The 21,625-nt window shown below is 43.9% G+C and overlaps 1 protein-coding gene across 1 annotated transcript; it reads right to left on the minus strand.

The window, feature by feature from the left end:
• Positions 1 to 8,142: 8,142 nt before the first annotated feature.
• LOC110525874 (zinc finger protein 703) lies at positions 8,143 to 12,039 on the minus strand. Its single transcript, XM_021606353.3, has 2 exons — positions 11,411 to 12,039; positions 8,143 to 10,507 (listed from the first exon to the last, which is right to left on the minus strand). Exons 1-2 carry the CDS (start codon positions 11,660 to 11,662, stop codon positions 9,005 to 9,007), a joined length of 1,755 nt encoding a protein of 584 aa, XP_021462028.2. The 5' UTR covers positions 11,663 to 12,039; the 3' UTR covers positions 8,143 to 9,004.
• Between the last annotated feature and the right edge of the window lie 9,586 nt (positions 12,040 to 21,625).

Consider the following 21,625-nt stretch of genomic DNA (forward strand, 5'->3'; position numbering starts at 1 on the left):
CTTCTCCTCTCTGCTGCCAGAAGTGGTCCCAGTGCAGAGTAACACAAGCTTGACCTATCTCTCTCTCTTTCTCTCCTTCTCCCCCCCTATATCCCTCTCTACACCCTCTCTCTCTCTCTCTCTCTCTCTCTCTCTCTCTTTCTCTCTCTCTCTCTCTCTCTCTCTCTCTCTCTCTCTCTCTCTCTCTTTCTCTCTCTCTCTCTCTCTCTCACTCTTTCTCTCTCTCTCTCTCTCTCTCTCTCTCTCTCTCTCTCTCTCTCCAGCAACACATTAATCTTCTCCTCGTTGCTGAGATCTCCATTTAACACCTTCCTCTTCATCTGAAGAGTTATGAGAGGGCTCAGTGTATGTGTACAGTGTGTGTGCATGGGCGGGGTAAAATGGTCCTGTGAATGTGCCTAAGTATATTTCTGGTACATAGAGACACAGTGTGTGCGGTGCTGTGGGGGTGTGGGAAAGGCTCTCCGAAGGCTTCTGCGGGGCATTGGAAGAATGAGAACATTCCTGATAGACAGCCCCTGCATCTGCTGGAGGAACTGGATAGAGGCTGTAAGGCTAACAGCTGCTAGCCATCTATCTGGCCTCACTGGAAGGAAAAGGGTGGTCTGCAGGGACTCATCAATAGGCAATGGGGAGTTTGTAGGGTAAACCTGTGGCCCACAGGACTGGTCAAAAGTAGTACACTATCATAGGGAATAGGGTGCCATTTGGGATTGGGACATGTTCTAGAACCTTTGGATAAACCAGTTGGTGGTTTTGATGAATGCATTGATGGATTTTTATTAGCGTCTTAGTCATATCTATTCAGAGTTGTACTGTAGAGGTATTACACTTGACAGTGCATATCCCATGTCTTAGGAAACATGTTGTACATGCATGCACAGTTATTACATGAAGTCTCAACCGGATTAATGGAAAAATAAATGGTTTTGTGTCCCTTTCTCACTTAAAGGGGATTTATAGTATAATCCATTGCTTTGAGTGCAGGTCTTTTAATTCATTCATTCAAAAAAAGGCAGCTTGACAGGTTTGTTGATTTATTGCCTGCGTGATTTATTGAGATTGAAAATGTGACAGCATTTTTCTTTCATAACACCAAAAATATGAAAGTAGCACTGGAAATCCTTCTCTTGACATGTTGCATTCTAAAAACCAAGGGGCCAAAGTTTGTCAGAGTCACAGTATTTACTTGGCTGTTTCTGCCTCCCACCCCTCCACCCCTCCCTTCCTCTCCTTTATCCCTCCCTAACTCTCTACCTCCTGTGCCCTAATGCTCCCTCACCACAAATCCCTTTCCTCGCTCCTCACCATCCTGCCTCTCCCCTCCTCCCCCTCCCTCCCCCAGCGCTCCCCTAACCCCACTATGGCCTCACACACCAGGCCTGCCATAAATCAATGGGTAGGATCGTGTCTGCCAGTTAGACTAAACAAGAGCATTTGTGAGGATTTTGCTCTACCCCATTAATCATCTTGACAGTTTGAAAAACACATTTCCCCTTTAATGACTGTATTTGGATAATCAGCTCTGTTTCCCCTCCTGGCTTTTCCAGCCCCTCCCCTCTTATCCCCTCCCTCTTTTTCTTTCCGCCCCAAGCAACATCACAGGCAGCTGGGTTGACTTATTACAGGACAGAGGCTGCGTCCCAAATGGCACCCTATTCCCTATAAAGTGCATGACTTTTGCCCAGGGCCCATAGGGCTCTGTGCGCTATATAGTAACTAGGGTGCCATTTGGGACGCACATGGAGAGGAGGGGTGAAGAAGGAGTGAGGGAGTGGTCTCTCTCAGGCTTCTAAAAGGGGCTTGAGTAAAAAAAAAAGTGAAAATAATTACAGCTAGGGCCTCTGGAGGGAATTCGTTTTTTTTCACCCTCACTCAAGATACCGCTATGACTCTCCTAATGTAAAGTCCCATATGTGAACACAATCTCACAGTCCTGCTGAATTAAAATACACACAACACATGGATGGGCATGAGATGCCAACACCAGACAACTCTGTAATGTAGTGCTATAGTGGCAACAAGAGCTATGGAGACTCGTGGGACAATATATCTATCCACTAGCTAAATACAAGGGCTCATTAGAGTCACTGTGATGGAATCAGGCCATAGTGTCAGTTTGGACCAACTGTGTTCACTGTGTCTTACTCAGAGCTGTCACTGCCTAAGGGAGACATGCAAGCTGAAGCTTAGGTATGGGAGTGAGAAGGGGATCTCTCGCTGTGCGTGTGTGTGTGTGTGTGTGTGTGTGTGTGTGTGTGTGTGTGTGTGTGTGTGTGTGTGTGTGTGTTTGCGTACATTTGTGTGTGGTGAGGTGGGGGGGCACCGGCAGTGTGTTGACACCTGGAATTATGTCTCTGTTTGAACAGTTGCGAGACGACAATACCATCCCCTGAATACACTCTCTACAGATGAGTGAACGTGGCACACAGAGACACACAACACTGTTTGCTCTAGAGGCAGCGCTCCTACAATACAGTCAACCAATCATTCATTCTCGTTACCTACAGTCTGAAGAAGTTCAGTCCTCACATACTGGTATTCCTATAGAGACTGACTGTGTAATTGATGAATAGATGGTTACTCATCAAGAGGGTTCACATCCTTTTATTTCAACATGTGGTTTCAATCTCACATGTCAGATAAGTTCACCCTAGGCCCAAATATAAGTGTATAAGATAACCTTGATTTTGCCTCTGATAAGAATATACGAATTTGGGATTGATTAGACTTTGAAGTTCATGACTTTGCGAAATTCAGACCAGCTGCATTGAAAGTACGATCTAAATAACTTCTCTCTAGCTAGACATTTTGACTGAAGAGTGCATCTGGTTTTAGACAGACTCTTTGATTTGAGAGAGACAGAAGAGGCAGAAACCATAAGGGTTGTTCCACCAATTTGTAACCTTTTGAGAAGTGTAACTTGGTCAAAAAAAACATTTGATTTCACCTAATTTTAACATTCTGTCATAAAGAGCACATGTTCAATTTATTTAAAATAACACGTCTTCCCATCTCAAGAAGTTAAATAAAAAAATGACTATAGTAAGTACCTATAAGTGGCAAATAAAAACAGGATTGACCGACCATAACAGGGTTAATGATCTCATCTTAAATCAGGAATAAATCCCCTCATGAGGGGGAATGGAAGCTTATTGTGTGCAAGCTTCACAAAAAAATGAAATTGCTAAAACCTTTTTGGCCTGTCCATCTAATGGTAACAGGGTTGACGTGTTATGTTTTCCACCACTAAACACCAGAAAATGGCCAAAAAGAGTAGAACCAGCTCACCTGCTTTTACACTATGATTTGACTATTAGATGTTCAATGTATTTTTTTTAACAAAAAAAATGAATGTGTTCACCATATTAAAATGACAGTTCATTACACATAACAGGGTTGACCTTAAAAAGAGGGACATAAATACATGACTCATTAATCACATGAAAGAAATAATAATCTTCAGAAATTACTAAAGCAGCAACATAACTAGGGCTTTACAATAATGGGGAAACCTGGAGATGATGGGGAAACCTGGAGATGATGGGGAAACCTGGAGATGATGGGGAAACCTGGAGATGATGGGGAAACCTGGAGATGATGGGGAAACTTGGAGATGATGGGGAAACCTGGAGATGATGGGGAAACTTGGAGATGATGGGGAAACCTGGATATGATGGAGAAACCTGGAGATGATGGGGAAACCTGGAGATGATGGGGAAACTTGGAGATGATGGGGAAACCTGGAGATGATGGGGAAACTTGGAGATGATGGGGAAACCTGGAGATTATGGGGAAACTTGGAGATGATGGGGAAACTTGGAGATGATGGGGAAACTTGGAGATGATGGGGAAACCTGGAGATGATGGGGAAACTTGGAGATGATGGGGAAACCTGGAGATGATGGGGAAACTTGGAGATGATGGGAAAACTTGGAGATGGTGGGGAAACCTGGAGATGATGGGGAAACTTGGAGATGATGGGGAAACTTGGAGATGATGGGGAAACTTTGAGATGATGGGGAAACTTGGAGATGATGGGGAAACCTGGAGATGATGGGGAAACTTGGAGATGATGGGGAAACCTGGAGATGATGGGGAAACTTGGAGATGATGGGGAAACTTGGAGATGATGGGGAAACTTGGAGATGACGGGGAAACCTGGAGATGATGGGGAAACTTGGAGATGATGGGGAAACTTAGAGATGATGGGGAAACTTGAATACTATTTTTGATTAAGTGGGTTGAAATCTTCCTAGAAGTGACACAGGGTTGACATAGGGGACATGCTGAATTTTGCCACTTTAGCAATCCTTTATTCATATAAAAAAATCAGAATAATGGAATTTTCCATGTGTTCTACAAAATACCACTTAATTTAATATAACAGGCATTTAAAATTCAAAATTGGTGCGCAACTTCTACTTAAAATATCAAAGGGACGCAAAAATACTATTTTCTAAGTGAAGGGGGAAAGATTTGCATACAAGGCCAATAATGGCAAGTAGCAGGGCCAACGCTCATTCCTTTCCAAGGCACCTTCTCCTGTGCAACACCGGGATTGTGACATCCCCACCAAGCTCTCCCAGCGCACAAACAAATGGAATCCAGCTGCAATAGCGGTATGCGCGTTATTAGCGGTGCGCCATAATTGCGATGTACTTTTCTGCTCCGGGGTTACCGGGTGTATGTTTATTAACCGCGCACACGCATGCAATAGGACAAACGAGTTTGGCCTCCCTTGGGGTGCCATGTGCTTTATTTCTTTGTTTTTGTTTTAAAGACTGGCATTATGCTGTGCTTAAATTCGGGTGTGAATGAGATGAGAGGTTGATTTGAAGCATGTAGAGAGAGGCATTCCTCGTGTTTTTATTTGGAAATAAAGCAGGAGTTGTGTGATTGCTTAATGGCCCAGATGAAGGATGTGTTTTACCATCTGGTTTGCTTTACAGTGTGGTCACTGTTGGAAAGAGTAGAGCTCTGCATTGTGTCCTGTTCTGAATGAAGCTCCACATTTTTTTTTTTAACTTGGCAAGTCAGTTAAGAACAAATTCTTATTTTCAATGATGGCCTAGGAACAGTGGGTTAACTGCCTTGTTCAGGGGCAGATTTCTACCTTGTCAGCTTGGAGATTTGAACTTTCAACCTTTCGGTGGCTAGTTCAACGCTCTAACCACTAGGCTATGCTGCCGCCCTGTAGAGGTCAGAGTCATGGAAGTTGAAGTTGAAGTTAACATTTGGTTATGTTTGACTGTTTATTTGTGTTTATGAGAGAAGAGTGTGTAAGTGAGAGAAAGAGAGAAATAGACTCTCTCTCACTCTCTCTCTCTCTCTCTCTCTCTCTCTCTCTCTCTCTCATCCCTGTGTCTCCTAGGACAACATCTTGAATGGTAAGCCAGTGTGGACTTGGCGTCTAATTGAGGAGCAGCTCCACACCCTGTCATTAATCACTGGGGCTGTCTGCCCAGGACCCCACAGTGACATGCAGGCAGGCAAGCAGGCAGGCAGGCAACACAGCTCTCTTTCAGCCTGAGAGAGAGGCTACAATCTCCCTTGCTGTGTCCCAAATGGCACTCGACTCCCTTTCTAGAGCACTACTTTTGACCAGGGTCCAAACGCTTTTGACCTGGGTCCAAACCCAGGAAGTAGGGACAGGACAGGGAGATCAATCTATCTCAGGTGTGGGCCCTCCTGGGAGGACAGCAGCTGGAGACTTTATGAACTGCCCTCCTCACCCCTCACCCCTCCTCCTCACCCAGCCAGCCTGCAGAGCAGAGGCGACAGAAATGGAGAATCTGGGTGTTGACTCAGCTGGAGCAGTGAGAGAGGAGAAAGATAGATGGAGAGTGAGATTGATGAGAGTACTTGGATGGAAAGAATAGTGAGGCATTTGATGAACGAGTGTAAATAGCGACAGCGGAATTAATTCCTCCCCGTGGACAAGATTGAAAGTTTTGCCCTCAGTTTGACCTCTGGTTCTAGGCCCCTCTCTAATACACTAGCGTGAGGCTGATCTGTCACAAGTATTTTAAGGGCCAGTGCCAGCCTCACCCAGGACATTAACTTAATATTTAAACTCTTACTACTACATTTACACAGGGACCCGGATATACAAAGTCAATAGCTGTGTACAGCATGGCAAAGAGTAATACGTAGTACAGTACTTAGTCAAATATATAATCTTTACTTCTACAACAGACCCATAGGTGGCAACACAAACCAGGATATGACCAAATTTTAACAGTTTAACATATCTTCAATATAAAAGTTATTCTTATTTACAGTACAACCTCAAAATAACAATTCCTCTGTCCTAGTTTTGATTCCAACCTCTGATCCAACCCTGAAAACAGGTAGAGAACCCAGATAAACCATATCTGATCCAACCCTGAAAACAGGTAGAGAACCCAGATAAACCATATGTGTGGTAGACACTTCCCATCCCCGTCTGCTGTGGGCCTTAGCTTGTTCCTGGGGATGAAAAATGTGTCCGCTGGGCATCCCTCCTGATGACTTCCTGTGCTCAGCTCTCAGGGCAGAGTGATCTTGCTGGTCTGGAGCTGGCCAGCCCGCCATGGTTTGGGAGGGTGATCTATTTTGTTAATGGCCCTGTCAAGTGACACCTGTGCTCGCCTCTCTCTCTCTCTCTCTCTCTCTCTCTCCCCTGTCTGGAGTGCTAATGAACCGAGAGTGCTTCTCTTGCTAGGGGAGTCTGGGTCAATAGCCGCCCCTGAGACAGACTACTATCCTCTTTACTCCTGGATAAACCTCATGTACGATACACTGTCAGACAGTTAAAGGCTGGAGAAATAAACCATTATTTAACCAAGATCCAAACCACTGGAATTGCAGAACGGTGGTGTTGTTGTTACCTAGGCTTGCATTCTCTTTCCTGAATATTAGTATCTAACAAATACTAAAAACAGAGAAATCTGACCTCAGATTATACATAACACAGTATTGTATTTATTAACCTACGAAATGCTTTTCTCCACCAGGAGAAAGACATAGAATGCATCCCAAATGGCACCCTATTCCCATAGAGCTCTGGTCCATAGTAGTGTCCGACATAGTAGGACATAGTAGTGTCCTAGAATAGGGTGCTATTTGGGACGCACATAGCCTTTTTGTTTGCGCTGCCTGGTTTAAAGGCTGTACTCCTCTCTGGGGAGGACAAAATGTCAAGAGCTTTGATTAATATTTCTCTATTTAGCGCTTGCATTGTCAGTCCTGGCCTTTGTGCAGCAGGGCCATCCATCAGACAGGGAGGGGAGCCAGGGTTGGCATCCCTCTCTCTAGTCATTATTGAAATCCCACTGACCCAGCAGCCATTCAGAGACAGCTAGCAAGCCACAGTGCTGCTGAGACGGCTATTCTGGCCCGCTAACAAACAAGCATCAGCAATTAAACCCTGCACTCCCAACAGCCAACATTATGGTGGCGGTAGAGGGAGAAGGGGAGGAAGGAGGGATAGTTGTCTTTAGAAAGAAGCTAACTGGCTAAATGTGAGTTGACCTGATCTGCCTTCTCTGAGACACTAAAATCCTGTCAACTGCTATTATTTATTCTGAATTATAAACTGGGTAGTTTGGGTCCTAGATGATGATTGGCTGAAAGCCGTGGTATATCAGACAATATACCACGGGTATAGGCTGTCCAGGCTGTATCCCAACCGGCCATGATTGGGAGTCCCATAGGGCAGCGCACAATTGGCCCAGTGTCATTCGGGTTTGTCCCGTGTAGGCCTTCATTGTAAATAAGAATTTGTTCTTAACTGACTTGCCTAGTTATATAAAGGTTACACATGACTCAAAAATACTTGTTTGTGATATATGGCCAATGTACCACGGCTAAGGGCTGTCTCCAGGCACTCGTTGCGTCATGCTTAAGAACAGCCTTCAGACGTGGTATATTGGCCATATACCACACCACCTCGGGCCTTATTGCTTAAATATAACACATAGCCATATAGCTGTAGTATATCACTAAATCATTACTGTACTGGTCCATAGAGACAACTGCAGTGCAACAGCTAAATGTAATTACATTTAACAGATAAATGACCCTCTTATACCCGTGATGAAAACTAGTTTTACGTTAGGGCAGTATATAAACATTTAATTAAGACAAAACAACTTCCAATGCAATCAAGTATGATTTATTAAAGAAAATAAGACATTTCCCTGTCAGATGCATAGCACTGCCATCGTTGTGTATTCATTTTTGTTTGATTTAATCCCGTCCTCTTTCAATGACAGTCGGCAACCCCAACGGGCTCACACAATAACACTTTGAAAAAATATGACATCTCTGCTTACGAATAGAAAATAAATGGCAATTTATCAAGGAGACTTTCACCGTCAGGACATGCGATACTCCCTCAGAGTGTGAATAGCAGATGGGGAAAAGAATAGTGGAAATGGAAAGATACAGAAGAAATGTCAAAAAAAAAGTAGGCTTGTTCCTCCAGAAAAAAAACCATCAGTCCATCTTTGCCATGGTGCAAAACTTTATTTAAAGAGTGTACGATAGACATAATGCTATGATTCAAATCATTTTTTTCTATTCGAATATTTATGAACAATTAATTTGGATAGTAAAACTTCCCCCATTTTGAATGCCAAGCGCTCAAGTGAAAAATAAATACACGTTTTCATTCCTAGGAGGGAGCGGGAAAAAAAATCATAATCTAAAATCAAAAAACAATCTAAATTCCACCATCTCATCCAATCAAATTCAAGCTCCTTTCTGTTCCCAGGCAGGTGTCTGGCCCACACACCAATGTCTCTGGGCCTGTACTGCTGGCCAGCCATCACCACTGGGTCTCTTGCCATTGCAATGCCATTCAGAATCCTGTGGCAACAGGTGGTATTCCAGGCAGGCAGGGTGAGGCCCCCTTGTTGTAGTGACTGGCAAAGACCCCTCCTGTCCAGACGGGGCCTGGTTCATCCATCCACTGTGCATGTCTGAGGTGCCTGTTCTGTTGTCTCTGTGTCCTCAGACATCACTGGTAGCCCAGGGCAGAGGCTGAGCCCAGTCTCTGGCTGTAGAGGGCATAGGGGGAGTAGTAGGGCGAGGAGGCCTGTAGAGAATGCATGGACAGGCCTGGGGCTCCTGGCAGGTGGGCCTTGGTGTAGGGGTGGTAGCGGGCCAGGCCTAAGCCAGGTGACCCCCGCAGAGAGAAGGAGCTGGGCATGGTGCCAGGGCTGCCGGGCTGAGGAAGGTGGAGGTGACAGGAGGCGGCTGAGGAGACAGAGGAGGGGTAGGCAGAGAGGAGCTTACTGTCCAGCCCACCAGAGAGAGCTGTGTGAGTACGCAGGTGGGCCAGCAGCTCCTCTGACGTGGAGAAACGTTTGTCACACGGCCCTCCTACTGACACCCAGTTACAGGCGTGTGGCTGGGGCTCGTTCTGCAGCATGTAGCCGTAGGTGTAGAGCGGGTGGGACAGGGTGGGGGTGGTGGAGGATAGAGAACTGGGGTGGAGGGAGTGGAGGTGGTGAGACGGATACATGATTTGGAAACCTGATTTTAGGGAGGAGGGGTCGTGGACACACGTATTGCAGTTGCTGCCCCCTAGATGGGGGTGGTTGGGATAGGTCAGACAGTATGGGTCCCTGCATAGACCCTGCATGAGGGATGGAGGTGAGGCCCCGGTGAGGGGGCTGGAGCCAGGGTGCTTCCCTGGGATCCCCATCCCTAGACTAGACTTGGTATGATCCAGGAACTGAGAGGGGTAGCCTGCATAGGCGCCCACTATGGAGCCATGGTAGCCCATGGAGGCGGGGGGCATGGGGAATACGGAGTGTCCTGGTTTGAAGGGGGAGACAGGGGCGATGTGTCCGGAGCCTAGCCCAGGCTGAGAGGACTGTGGGTCAGCCTTGCTATCCGGCCGCGGGCTGCTAGCGGAGCTGGCATTGCTGGAGTTGGCGCTAGCCCGCATGTGACTGGAGTTTGCTAGCTGGGCCCCATCCAGCCTCTCCTTGCTGTGATCAGAGTCTTTCTTCCCTGTGCTGCTGTTGCTGTCTGAGCTGGCCTGGTCTGAGCTCACAGGCTTTTTGTCCATGTGCAGGGCCTGAGAGTGTGATGTCTGCTGCTGCGTGGAGGGGGACTGGGTCTGTCTGTGGGACTGGCCCTGGGAGTGCAGGGGAGGGGAGCTAGAGCTAGGAGAGGTGGAGTGTGGGGGGAAGGAAGGGCAAGAGCCGCCGCTCCCGGATCCACCACTGGGCACTCTGAAGCCAGCTTTGTCTGTAGCACCCTTGGTCAACAGCCCATCCTTGCGGCATTCCCCTCCGGCCTTGTTGTAAGGCTTGAAGCTAGACTTATCCTCCAGAGACTGATGCTGGTCTCCAGACTTGTGGCCGGAGCAGGAGGAGCGTCCGGATGAGTCCTTGTCACTGAGGCTGCCGGAGGAGAGGGAGCCCAGTTTGGACGAGGACGGGGGGTCTGGTTTGCCAATCTGAGAGCAGGTCTGAGCCAGCAGGGCCAGGGGACTCTTCTTAGCATCCAGCTGAGGGGGCGACACACACAGAGACAGGATGAGAGCACTGCCATGTTAAAAACACTCTATATTCACACTATACTAGACTTACATTGGATGGTAATTTGGTAAGTATTGGGGTAATTCTGTAATTATTTGGTTACTATTCTGTAACTATTTGGTTACTATTCTGTAACTATTTGGTAACTAATCTGTAACTATTTGGTTACTATTCTGTAATATTTGTGCTGCGTGTAGTATTTCCACTAGAAATCTATTTCAGCCACTATCATTTGATAGGCCAAATAAAATACATGGATGTGATTTCCATCCAATAAATGTCATCACAACGAGGTGCAGTAAAATGTGTTATAAATGTTAGTCATAAATTAGCCCATGAGTCATATATCCGCAGAAGGAAGGAAACATAATTATGCTCGAGAGTTGTAATGTCCCTGTGTATTCAGTATGAAAATCCCCAATAGAAAGATTTATGACTGCAATGTTGGCACGTGGTAAACAGCATCTGTTCTATTTGGAGAAAACGAAGGAAACGGTTGAACTATTTCTATTTCTTTTACAGACAATTACGCACAATATCTGAGAGTATCAAGACACTGGCTTATTTATGTCATCTTAAAAAAGTCGACTCAATAATAGGCTACTAATTTGAGAGATTAATTCAGTGTAATTCGTTGGCCCATGTTTGTAATATCTAAGAACAAAACTTAAAAGGGAAAAAAATATAAACAGCATTGTAATGTAAACTGTTGACGCATTAGCGACAATTTGATGCGTAATTTGATGCGTAATTCATGATTAATCTCGTAAACTACATGGGATATTTGTACATATATGTAGATATTTCCAAACGTTAACACGGTAGATGATGATTGAACAATTAGACAGTTTTAGAAGATATGCTTCGCTTACCTCAATGCTCACTGGCGCGGACGTCAGGGGTTGGAGATATTCCGGGTGTAGCAAGTGGCTGCTGTGTGCGCTCAACATCTTTAGAATCCGAATGGGCAGCCTTTTAGCCTGGCGTGTTGGATCTGAGGGAGAAGGTACGGAAACCAGCGGTCTTTTCGCTCCTCTCTGGGGTGAATTACCGCTGTTGTTACCGGTGCGCTCGGGGGACGGACTGCGTAAATGCGCTTCAGATCCGTGGGGAGAACCGTTCATCTGGATCGAGGCGGCGCAGAGTTCAGGCGAGGGCAGCGAACGTGTAGGTGCAAGTCGAAATACATTTATGTACACACCGTATTATGCGAAAATCAATAATCAATGATTAGTACCCGGTTTGTTTAATCCAAATATACCAACGCTAGCATGGGTTCCCTGAATCAGATCAAATTATTTTCTTTAAAGAGGAAGATTTATCTCAAATGTCATCATTCCTTGATCCGCTCTTCTGTCCCTTCAAAATACTTTCCTTGGAATGGAGCAGAAAGATCATCAGTAGTCAGTTATCACAAGAACAGAATAAAAAAGGACTAAATCGAATATCGTCGTAGAGGATATGGTCAGGCTGCTCCGTCGATGTCCCACTGTCTCTCTCCGTTCACACAACAGCTAGTACCATGCTCATTTCACATACTAAAGATCTAAGGACGAGGAATTTCAAAGCAAGAAGCCGTCGCCCAATAGCGAGTTCCCGCATTCAATAAGGGGAAGACTCTCTCCATGTAGAGGCGTGGCCTGCCTATGCCCACACCCTTACACTCTCTGTAGCAATGTTGTAAAGTATGGCCTATGTTCTTTTTTTGTTGTAATTTTATTTAACCTTTATTTAACTAGGCAAGCCAGTTAAGAACAAATTCAAATTCTTATTTACAATGACAGCCTATCCCAGCCAAACCCGGATGTCGCTGGGTCAAGTGTGTGCCGCCTTATGGGACTCCCAATCACGGCCGAATGTGATACAGCCTGGATTCGAACCAGGGGCTGTAGTGACACCTCTTGCACTGAGATGCAGTGCCTTAGACCGCTGCTCAACTCGGGAGCCCTAGACGCATAGACATTTTTATGATAACTGACATTAAGTCGTTTTTTATTGACATAGATAGCGCATAGCCAAACAACAAGCTGATGGTTTCCTAAAGAGGTCATTTTTTTATATAGCCTATCCATTCCCCTTGTAAATAAATGAAGTGCATTCGAAATAACAGCCCTATGTTCATGTCTGGGTACAATTCTGGAATGTTAATGACTTCATTGCATTGCTGCTATTTGAATCGCCAATTAGGTAATTTAACTAATCTAATTGTGCAATGAATTGGTTGTATTATTGGAAAATTAGTCCTGACAGATGCTATTAAGCTCGGGCTGAAATAAATAAACTTTGATGCTCAGGGTACTCTGCTCCTCCAATGGTCATAAATTGTGTCTGGCATGATTGTTCTCATTTCTCTCCCAAGTAACTACATGATGCCACATCACCTCTTGTTATATCGGCCGTATAATACACGTCACTGTCTCCACTGAGGTTATACATTAGAATGACACGCTTGTGTCTAGAGATGCCTGTCATGACAAGACAACAGCAACTGTCTGACAACACAGCAACAAAATGAGTCACTATTCAACCGATATTATCCAACAGAACTATGCATCAGGTTATGTTACAACAATCAACATATCAAGTTATTACACATATGGATTTTTGTATTTTTTCCCCCCCTTATTCAGTAATACAAGTCGAAACATTTTGCTTCTCAGGCCAGTTGAGATGAGCAACAAGTCAACCCATCTGTAGCAAATGTATGTGTTCTACAGTATCTTCCTAAGCAACAGATGTGTCTACTGTGCATACAGAAATGATTCAAACCCTTTTCTTTGTTCACATTCTGTCACGTTTCAGCCTTCTTCTAAAATGGATTAAATGAAAGAAAAAAATCCTCATCAATCTACACACAAACCCAATAACGTCAAAGCGACATTAGGTTTATATACATTTTTGAACATTTATTAAAAATAAAAAAACAGAAATAACTTATTTACATGAGTTTTCAGACCCTTTGTTAAAACATCTTATGGCTGCAGGGGCAGTATTGAGTAGCTTGGCTGAAAGGTGCCCAGAGGTGCTCAGAGTAAACGGCCTGCTCCTCAGTCCCAGTTGCTAATATATGCATATTATTAGTAGTATTGGATAGAAAACACTCTGAAGTTTCTAAAACTGAATGATGTCTGTGAGTATAACAGAACTCATATGGCAGGCAAAAACCTGAGAAGAAATCCAAACAGGAAGTGGGAAATCTGAGGTTGGTCGATTTTCAACCCAGCTCCTATTGAATACACAGTGGGATATTGGTTATGTTGCACTTCCTAAGGCTTCCACCTGATGTCAACCATCTTTAGAAACTTGAATGAGGCTTCTACTGTGATGTGGGGTTGGATGGGATCTGTTTGAGTCACTGGTCTGGCAGAGAGCCAGGTCCTGGTCTCACACATTTCACATGATAGCTTTTCTACAGACAATGGAATTCTCTGGTTGGAACGTTATTGAAGATTTATGATAGCAACATCCTAAAGATTGATTCTATACTTAGTTTGGCAAGTTTCTTCGACCTGTAATATAACTTTTTGAAGTTTTTGTCCGACGTTCGGCTGGACCTGCACGAGCGTTTGGATTTGTGTACTAAACGGCCTAACAAAAGTAGCTTCTTGGACATAAATAATGGACATTATCGAACAAATCTAGCATTTATTGTGGAACTGCGATTCCTGGGAGTGCATTCTGATGAAGATCATCAAAGGTAAGGGAATATTTATAATGTTATATTTCTGTTGACTCCAACATGGCGGATCATTTATTTTCTTTTTCTGAGCGCCATCTCAGATTATAGCATGGTTTTGCTTTTTCCGTAAAGTTTTTTTGAAATCTGACACAGCGGTTGCATTAAGGGGAGGTATATCTATATTTCCATGCCTAACAATTGTATTTCCATCGACATTTATAATGAGTATTTCTGTAAAATGATGTGGCTCTCTGCAATATCACTGAATGTTTTTGGAACTAGTGAACATAACTCGCCAATGTATACTGAGATTTTTTAATATAAATATGAACTTTATCAAACAAAACATACATGTATTGTGTAACATGAAGTCCTATGAGTGTCATTTGATGAAGATCATCAAATGTTAGTGATGAATTTTATCTCTATTTGTGCTTTTTGTGACTCCTCTCTTTGGCTGGAAAAATGGCTGGGTTTTTCTGTGAGTTGGTGGAGACCTAACATAATCGTTTGTGGTGCTTTCGCTGTAAAGCCTATTTGAAATCGGACACTGTGGTGGGATTAACAACAAGATTACCTTTAAAATGGTATCAGATACATGTATGTTTGAGAAATGTTAATTATGAGATTTATGTTGCTTTGAATTTGGCGCCCTGCACTTTCACTGGCCGTTGTCATATCGATCCCGTTAACGGGACTGCAGCCCTAAGAAGAGACTCGAAATTGAGCTCAGGTGCATCCTGTTTCGATCCTTGAGATGTTTCTACAACTTGATTGGAGGCCTCCTGTGGTCAATTTAATTAATTGGACAAGATTTGGAAAGGCACACATCTGTCTATACAGTGAGGGGAAAAGGTATTTGATCCCCTGTTGATTTTGTACTTTTGCCCACTGACAAAGAAATGATCAGTCTATAATTTTAATGGTAGGTTTATTTGAACAGTGAGAGACAGAATACAACAACAAAAATCCAGGAAAATGCATGTCAAAAATGTTATACATTTATTTGCATTTTAATGAGGGAAATAAGTATTTGATACCCTCTCAATCAGAAAGATTTCTGGGCCCCAGCAGTCTTTTATACAGATACCGAGCTGAGATTATGAGCACACTCTTAAAGGGAGTGCTCCTAATCTCAGTTTGTTTCCTGTATAAAAGACACTTGTCCACAGAAGAAATCAATCAATCAGATTCCAAACTCTCCACCATGGCCAAGACCAAAGAGCTCTCCAAGGATGTCAGGGACCAGATTGTAGACCTACACAAGGCTGGAATGGGCTACTAAATTATAGACTGATTATTTCTTTGCCAGTGGGCAAATGTACAAAATCAGCAGGGGATCAAATACTTTTTTCCCTCACTGTATAAGGTCCCACAGTTGACAGTGCATGTCAGAGCAAAAACCAAGCCATGAGGTCGAAGGAATTGTCCATAGAGCCCTGAGACAGGATTGTGTCGAGGCACAGATCTGGGGAAGGGTACCAAAACATTTCTGCAGCATTGACAGTCCCCAAGAACACAACGTCCTCCATAATTCTTAAATGGAAGAGGTTTGGAACCACCAAGACTCTTCCTAAAGCTGCCCACCTGGCCAAACTGAGCAATAGGGGGAGAAGGGCATTGGTCAGGGAGGTGATCAAGAACCCACTGGTCACCCAGAAAGAGCTCCAGAGTTCCTCTGTGGAGATGGGAGAACCTTTCAGAAGGACAACCATCTCTGTAGCACTCCACCAAATCAGGCCTTTATGGTAGAGTGGCCAGACGGAAGCCACTCCTCAGTAAATGGCACATGACAGCCCGCTTGGAGTTTGCCAAATGGAACCTAAAGACTCTCAGACCATGAGAAACAAGATTCTCTGGTCTGATGAAACCAATAAACCAACTATTTGGCCTGAATGCCAAGCATCACGTCTGGAGGAAACCTGGCACCATCTCTACGGTGAAGCATGGCAGCTTCATGCTGTGGGGATGTTTTTCAGCGGCAGGGACTGGAAGACTAGTCAGAATTGAGGGAAGGATTAACAGAGCAATGTTAATTGCAGTTGAGATCCTTGATTAAAACCTGCTCCAGAGCGCTCAAGACCTCAGACTGGGGCAAAGGTTCACCTTCCAACAGGACAACGACCCTAAGCACACAGCCAAGACAATGCAGGAGTGAGAGCCAGACTTGAACCCGATCAAACATCTCTGGAGAGACCTGAAAATAGCTGTGCAGCAATGCTCCGATTTAATACATTTTAGAATAAGGCTGTAAATGTAACAAATGTGGAAATAATCAAGGGGTCTGAATACTTTCCAAATGCACTGTACATGCCTGTTTGGTTCTAAACAACACCATGCTGTTCATTCAACCTTGTTAAACTGAGAACACTGACAGACTCAATGACTCAAGAGAACAATAAATAAGGGATTTTCCTGTGCTGCTTTAAAAAAAATCATAGGACGTAGAAAGTCTGTGACAGTGCTTATCAAGTGTTGTCAGCAGTGGAGTCCTTGACTAGAATGACTATTGCCATTTATCTGCAGTTAAGAGGAAAGGGAGTGGGAAGCTGGCTGGCTGAATGGCTGGCTGGGGGTGGATAGATGAAGTCACTTCTTCTGCCTCACTCAACAGGATCACTGTCTGACTTGTCATCGTTAGCCTTGAGCCATCACTTCTCACCTACACACTGCAGCTAACACTCAAATAACCTGCCGAGACCCAAGAACATGTGTATGCAGATGTACTCAGGGTTAAGTGTGATGTGATCTTCCTTTTGAATGTGTCTGTCTGTCTGTCTGTGTGTTTGTTTTACTCTGTCTCCACCGTGGGATGTAAGACGTATAAACAGATGACGCATGCGCGGGTTGGATATTCTGTTCACAAGCCAATTCAAGAGTAGGCCAGGCTATGAGGCAGGCAAGAATTGAATGAGCTTCAAATATATATTTTTTTACTCCGTGTCTACTTCTGATCTAAAGATTTGATAAATGTCACAAGGAAATGTGCCGTGCTTAAAACTCAAGTCATTCCCTGACATAACTCATTTCTCCATTTGTAAGGGGGTCGGTGGGTTGAGAGAGAGGATAAGTGTGGGTGGGGCGGGTTAAAGAAGGAGGGGGTTGAAAGGAGCCCTGGAGGAGGACAAGAGAGGAAAAAGACAAAGAGCGAGAGAAAGGAACAAGGGGAGTAGTTCCTTTCATGTCTTGCATTGAAGTGGGGCTTGTAACAGCTGTTGTGGCGTGTTGGTGACTGATGGCCACTTCCTGTTGTTGATATTTAAGGGGCAGGTTTTCCATCAAGAGGGTGCTCAGGAGTAGAAATTCCTTTGGCCCTGAAGGCATTTGCCTTTGCATGGCCATATCAAAGCAAGAGGTCTTTACTAGAACAGCAGCCTAACAAAACGCCCTGTCCTGTGGCTATATGGAGCTGGGGCTACATGGGTAGGTAACTGAGAGTAGAGGACCCCACAGACATGCCCCTCTGTCTGTAATCCTGTGATTTATAGACCCACTGAGGCCTGTAATGGATGCCTAGCTTCATGGCAGGCCTTATTCAATTTAAGTGGTGAAAGGCTGGTGTTTGACTCAGTTGAGAGTAGAGTGTAATGGTACAGTTGAAGTCGGAAGTTTACATACACCTTAGCCAAATACATTTAAACTCAGTTTCTCACAATTCCTGACATTTAATCCTAGTAAGCATTCCCTGTTTTACGTCAGTTAGGATCACCACTTTATTTTAAGAATGTGAAATGTCAGAATAATAGTTGAGAGAATGATTTATTTCAGCTTTTATTCCTTTCATCACATTCCCAGTGGGTCAGATGTTTACATACACTCAATTAGTATTTGGTAGCATTGCCTTTAAATTGTTTAACTTGGGTCAAACTTTTCAGGTAGCCTTCCACAAGCTTCCCACAATAAGTTGGGTGAATTGTGGCCCATTCCTCCCGACAGAGCTGGTGTAACTGAATCAGGTTTGTAGGCCTCCTTGCTCGCACACGCTTTTTCAGTTCTGTCAAAAAAAATCTATAGGATTGAGGTCAGGGCTTTGTGATGGCCACTCCAATACCTTGACTTTGTTGTCCTTAAGCCATCTTGCCACAACTTTGAAAGTATGCTTGGGGTCATTGTCCATTTGGAAGACCCATTTGCGGCCAGGATTTAACTTCCTGACCTTCTTGAGATGTTGCTTCAATATATGAACATAATTTTCCTTCATGATGCCATCTATTTTGTGAAGTGCACCAGTCCCTCCTGCAGCAATGCACCCCCACAACATGATGCTGCCACCCCCATGCTTTATGGTTGGGATGGAGTTCTTTGGCTTGCAAGCCTCTCCCTTTTTCCTCCAAACATACAATGGCCATTATGGCCAAACAGGTCTATTTTTGTTTCATCAGACCAGAGGACAGTTCTCCAATAAGTATGATCTTTGTCCCCATGTGCAGTTGCAAACCATAGTCTGGCTTTTTTATGCTGGTTTTGGAGCAGTGGCTTCTTCCTTGCTGAGCGCCCTTTCAGGTTATGTCAATATGTCAATATAGGACTCGTTTTACTGTGGATATAGATACTTTTGTTCCTGTTTCCTCCAGCATCTTCACAAGGTCCTTTGCTGTTGTACTGGGATTTATTTGCACTTTTCGCACCAAAGTACGTTCATCTCTAGGAGACAGAACGCGTCTCCTTCATGAGCGGTATGACGGCTTCGTGGTCCCATGGTGTTAATACTTGTGTACTATTGTTTGTACAGGTGAACGTGGCACCTTCAGGCGTTTGGAAATTGCTTCCAAGGATGAACCAAACTTGTGGAGGTCTACAATTTATTTTCTAAGGTCTTGGCTGATTTCTTTTGATTTTCCCATGATGTCAAGCAAAGAGACACTGAGTTTGAAGGTAGGCCTTGAGATACATCCACAGGCACACCTCCAATTGACTCAAATTATGTCACTTAGCCTATCAGAAGCGTCTGAAGCCATGACATAATTTTCTGTAATTTAAAGTACCTGTCATGCACAAAGTAGATGTCCTAAACGACTTGCCAAAACTATAGACTTGCCAAAACAAGAAATGTGTCGAGTGGTTGAAAAACGAGTTTTAATGACTCCAACCTAAGTGTATGTAAACTTCCGATTTCAACTGTATATATATATATATATACAGTGCCTTGCGAAAGTATTCGGCCCCCTTGAACTTTGCGACCTTTTGCCACATTTCAGGCTTCAAACATAAAGATTTAAAACTGTATTTTTTTGTGAAGAATCAACAACAAGTGGGACACAATCATGAAGTGGAACGACATTTATTGGATATTTCAAAATGTTTTAACAAATCAAAAACTGAAAAATTGGGCGTGCAAAATTATTCAGCCCCTTTACTTTCAGTGCAGCAAACTCTCTCCAGAAGTTCAGTGAGGATCTCTGAATGATCCAATGTTGACCTAAATGACTAATGATGATAAATACAATCCACCTGTGTGTAATCAAGTCTCCGTATAAATGCACCTGCACTGTGATAGTCTCAGAGGTCCATTAAAAGCGCAGAGAGCATCATGAAGAACAAGGAACACACCAGGCAGGTCCGAGATACTGTTGTGAAGAAGTTTAAAGCCGGATTTGGATACAAAAATATTTCCCAAGCTTTAAACATCCCAAGGAGCACTGTGCAAGCGATAATATTGAAATGGAAGGAGTATCAGACCACTGCAAATCTACCAAGACCTGGCCGTCCCTCTAAACTTTCAGCTCATACAAGGAGAAGACTGATCAGAGATGCAGCCAAGAGGCCCATGATCACTCTGGATGAACTGCAGAGATCTACAGCTGAGGTGGGAGACTCTGTCCATAGGACAACAATCAGTCGTATATTGCACAAATCTGGCCTTTATGGAAGAGTGGCAAGAAGAAAGCCATTTCTTAAAGATATCCATAAAAAGTGTCGTTTAAAGTTTGCCACAAGCCACCTGGGAGACACACCAAACATGTGGAAGAAGGTGCTCTGGTCAGATGAAACCAAAATGGAACTTTTTGGCAACAATGCAAAACGTTATGTTTGGCGTAAAAGCAACACAGCTGAACACACCATCCCCACTGTCAAACATGGTGCTGGCAGCATCATGGTTTGGGCCTGCTTTTCTTCAGCAGGGACAGGGAAGATGGTTAAAATTGATGGGAAGATGGATGGAGCCAAATACAGGACCATTCTGGAAGAAAACCTGATGTAGTCTGCAAAAGACCTGAGACTGGGACAGAGATTTGTCTTCCAACAAGATAATGATCCAAAACATAAAGCAAAATCTACAATGGAATGGTTCAAAAATAAACATATCCAGGTGTTAGAATGGCCAAGTCAAAGTCCAGAACTGAATCCAATCGAGAATCTGTGGAAAGAACTGAAAACTGCTGTTCACAAATGCTCTCCATCCAACCTCACTGAGCTCGAGCTGTTTTGCAAGGAGGAATGGGAAAAAATGTCAGTCTCTCGATGTGCAAAACTGATAGAGACATACCCCAAGCGACTTACAGCTGTAATCGCAGCAAAAGGTGGCGCTACAAAGTATTAACTTAAGGGGGCTGAATAATTTTGCACGCCCAATTTTTCAGTTTTTGATTTGTTAAAAAAGTTTGAAATATCCAATAAATGTCATTCCACTTCATGATTGTGTCCCACTTGTTGTTGATTCTTCACAAAAAAATACAGTTTTATATCTTTATGTTTGAAGCCTGAAATGTGGCAAAAGGTCGCAAAGTTCAAGGGGGCCGAATACTTTCGCAAGGCACTGTATATATATCAGATTAATATTTTAAACTACAGTGGATGGATTGCTCATCCTGTCAATTGTAGAATTACTTCTTGTAAGAGTAAAATAAAGTTTGAGGCACACGTGAGGATGTTGACTTGTGAGTTGGTTGAGTTCCAAGTTCATATTTCAAGGGGCTTTCAGGTTGTTTTCAGACCATGTCCATGTCTATAGCCTTCTGATTGTATCAATGAAGCGTAAACGGAGAGAAACTACTGACTGATTGAGTGTAGTGTAATACTGACTTGCATCCCAAATGGCACACTATTCCATATATGGTGCACTACTCTTGAGCATATCCCCATTGGCCATGGTCAAAGCAATGCAATTAATGGGGAATAGGGAGCCATTTGGTACGCATCTACTGTAAGCTGCAGGCACAGAGAGGATAAGGATAAAGCGTCTGAGGGGCAGAGGAGAAGAAATGAATGTAAATAACTCCTATTTACTTATCTGTGACTGATTTATGGGGTGTGTGGAATGGGAATACAGGCCTGAGGCTGGGGCTCTGCTGATTTAGCCCTGTCTGTGGGTTCTCCAAAAATAATACAACCAAAGGCTGTTTCATGGGGTGTAGCAGACATGCCATTTAGGCTTCAAACACTTAAAAGAGGAAAACCATAGTAGCTA

This window comes from Oncorhynchus mykiss, chromosome 6, assembly GCF_057628025.1.
Source record: "Oncorhynchus mykiss isolate SJ-2025 chromosome 6, ASM5762802v1, whole genome shotgun sequence".
Classification (NCBI taxonomy): domain Eukaryota; kingdom Metazoa; phylum Chordata; class Actinopteri; order Salmoniformes; family Salmonidae; genus Oncorhynchus; species Oncorhynchus mykiss.

Bases quoted from the DNA above. Each gene is read 5' to 3' on its own strand.
- LOC110525874 (XM_021606353.3), bottom strand. From the start codon at position 11,662: ATGAACGGTTCTCCCCACGGATCTGAAGCGCATTTACGCAGTCCGTCC. The intron at 10,508-11,410 runs GTAAGCGAAGCA...TCGCCCCCTCAG, and splicing joins CCGCGCCAGTGAGCATTGAG to CTGGATGCTAAGAAGAGTCC.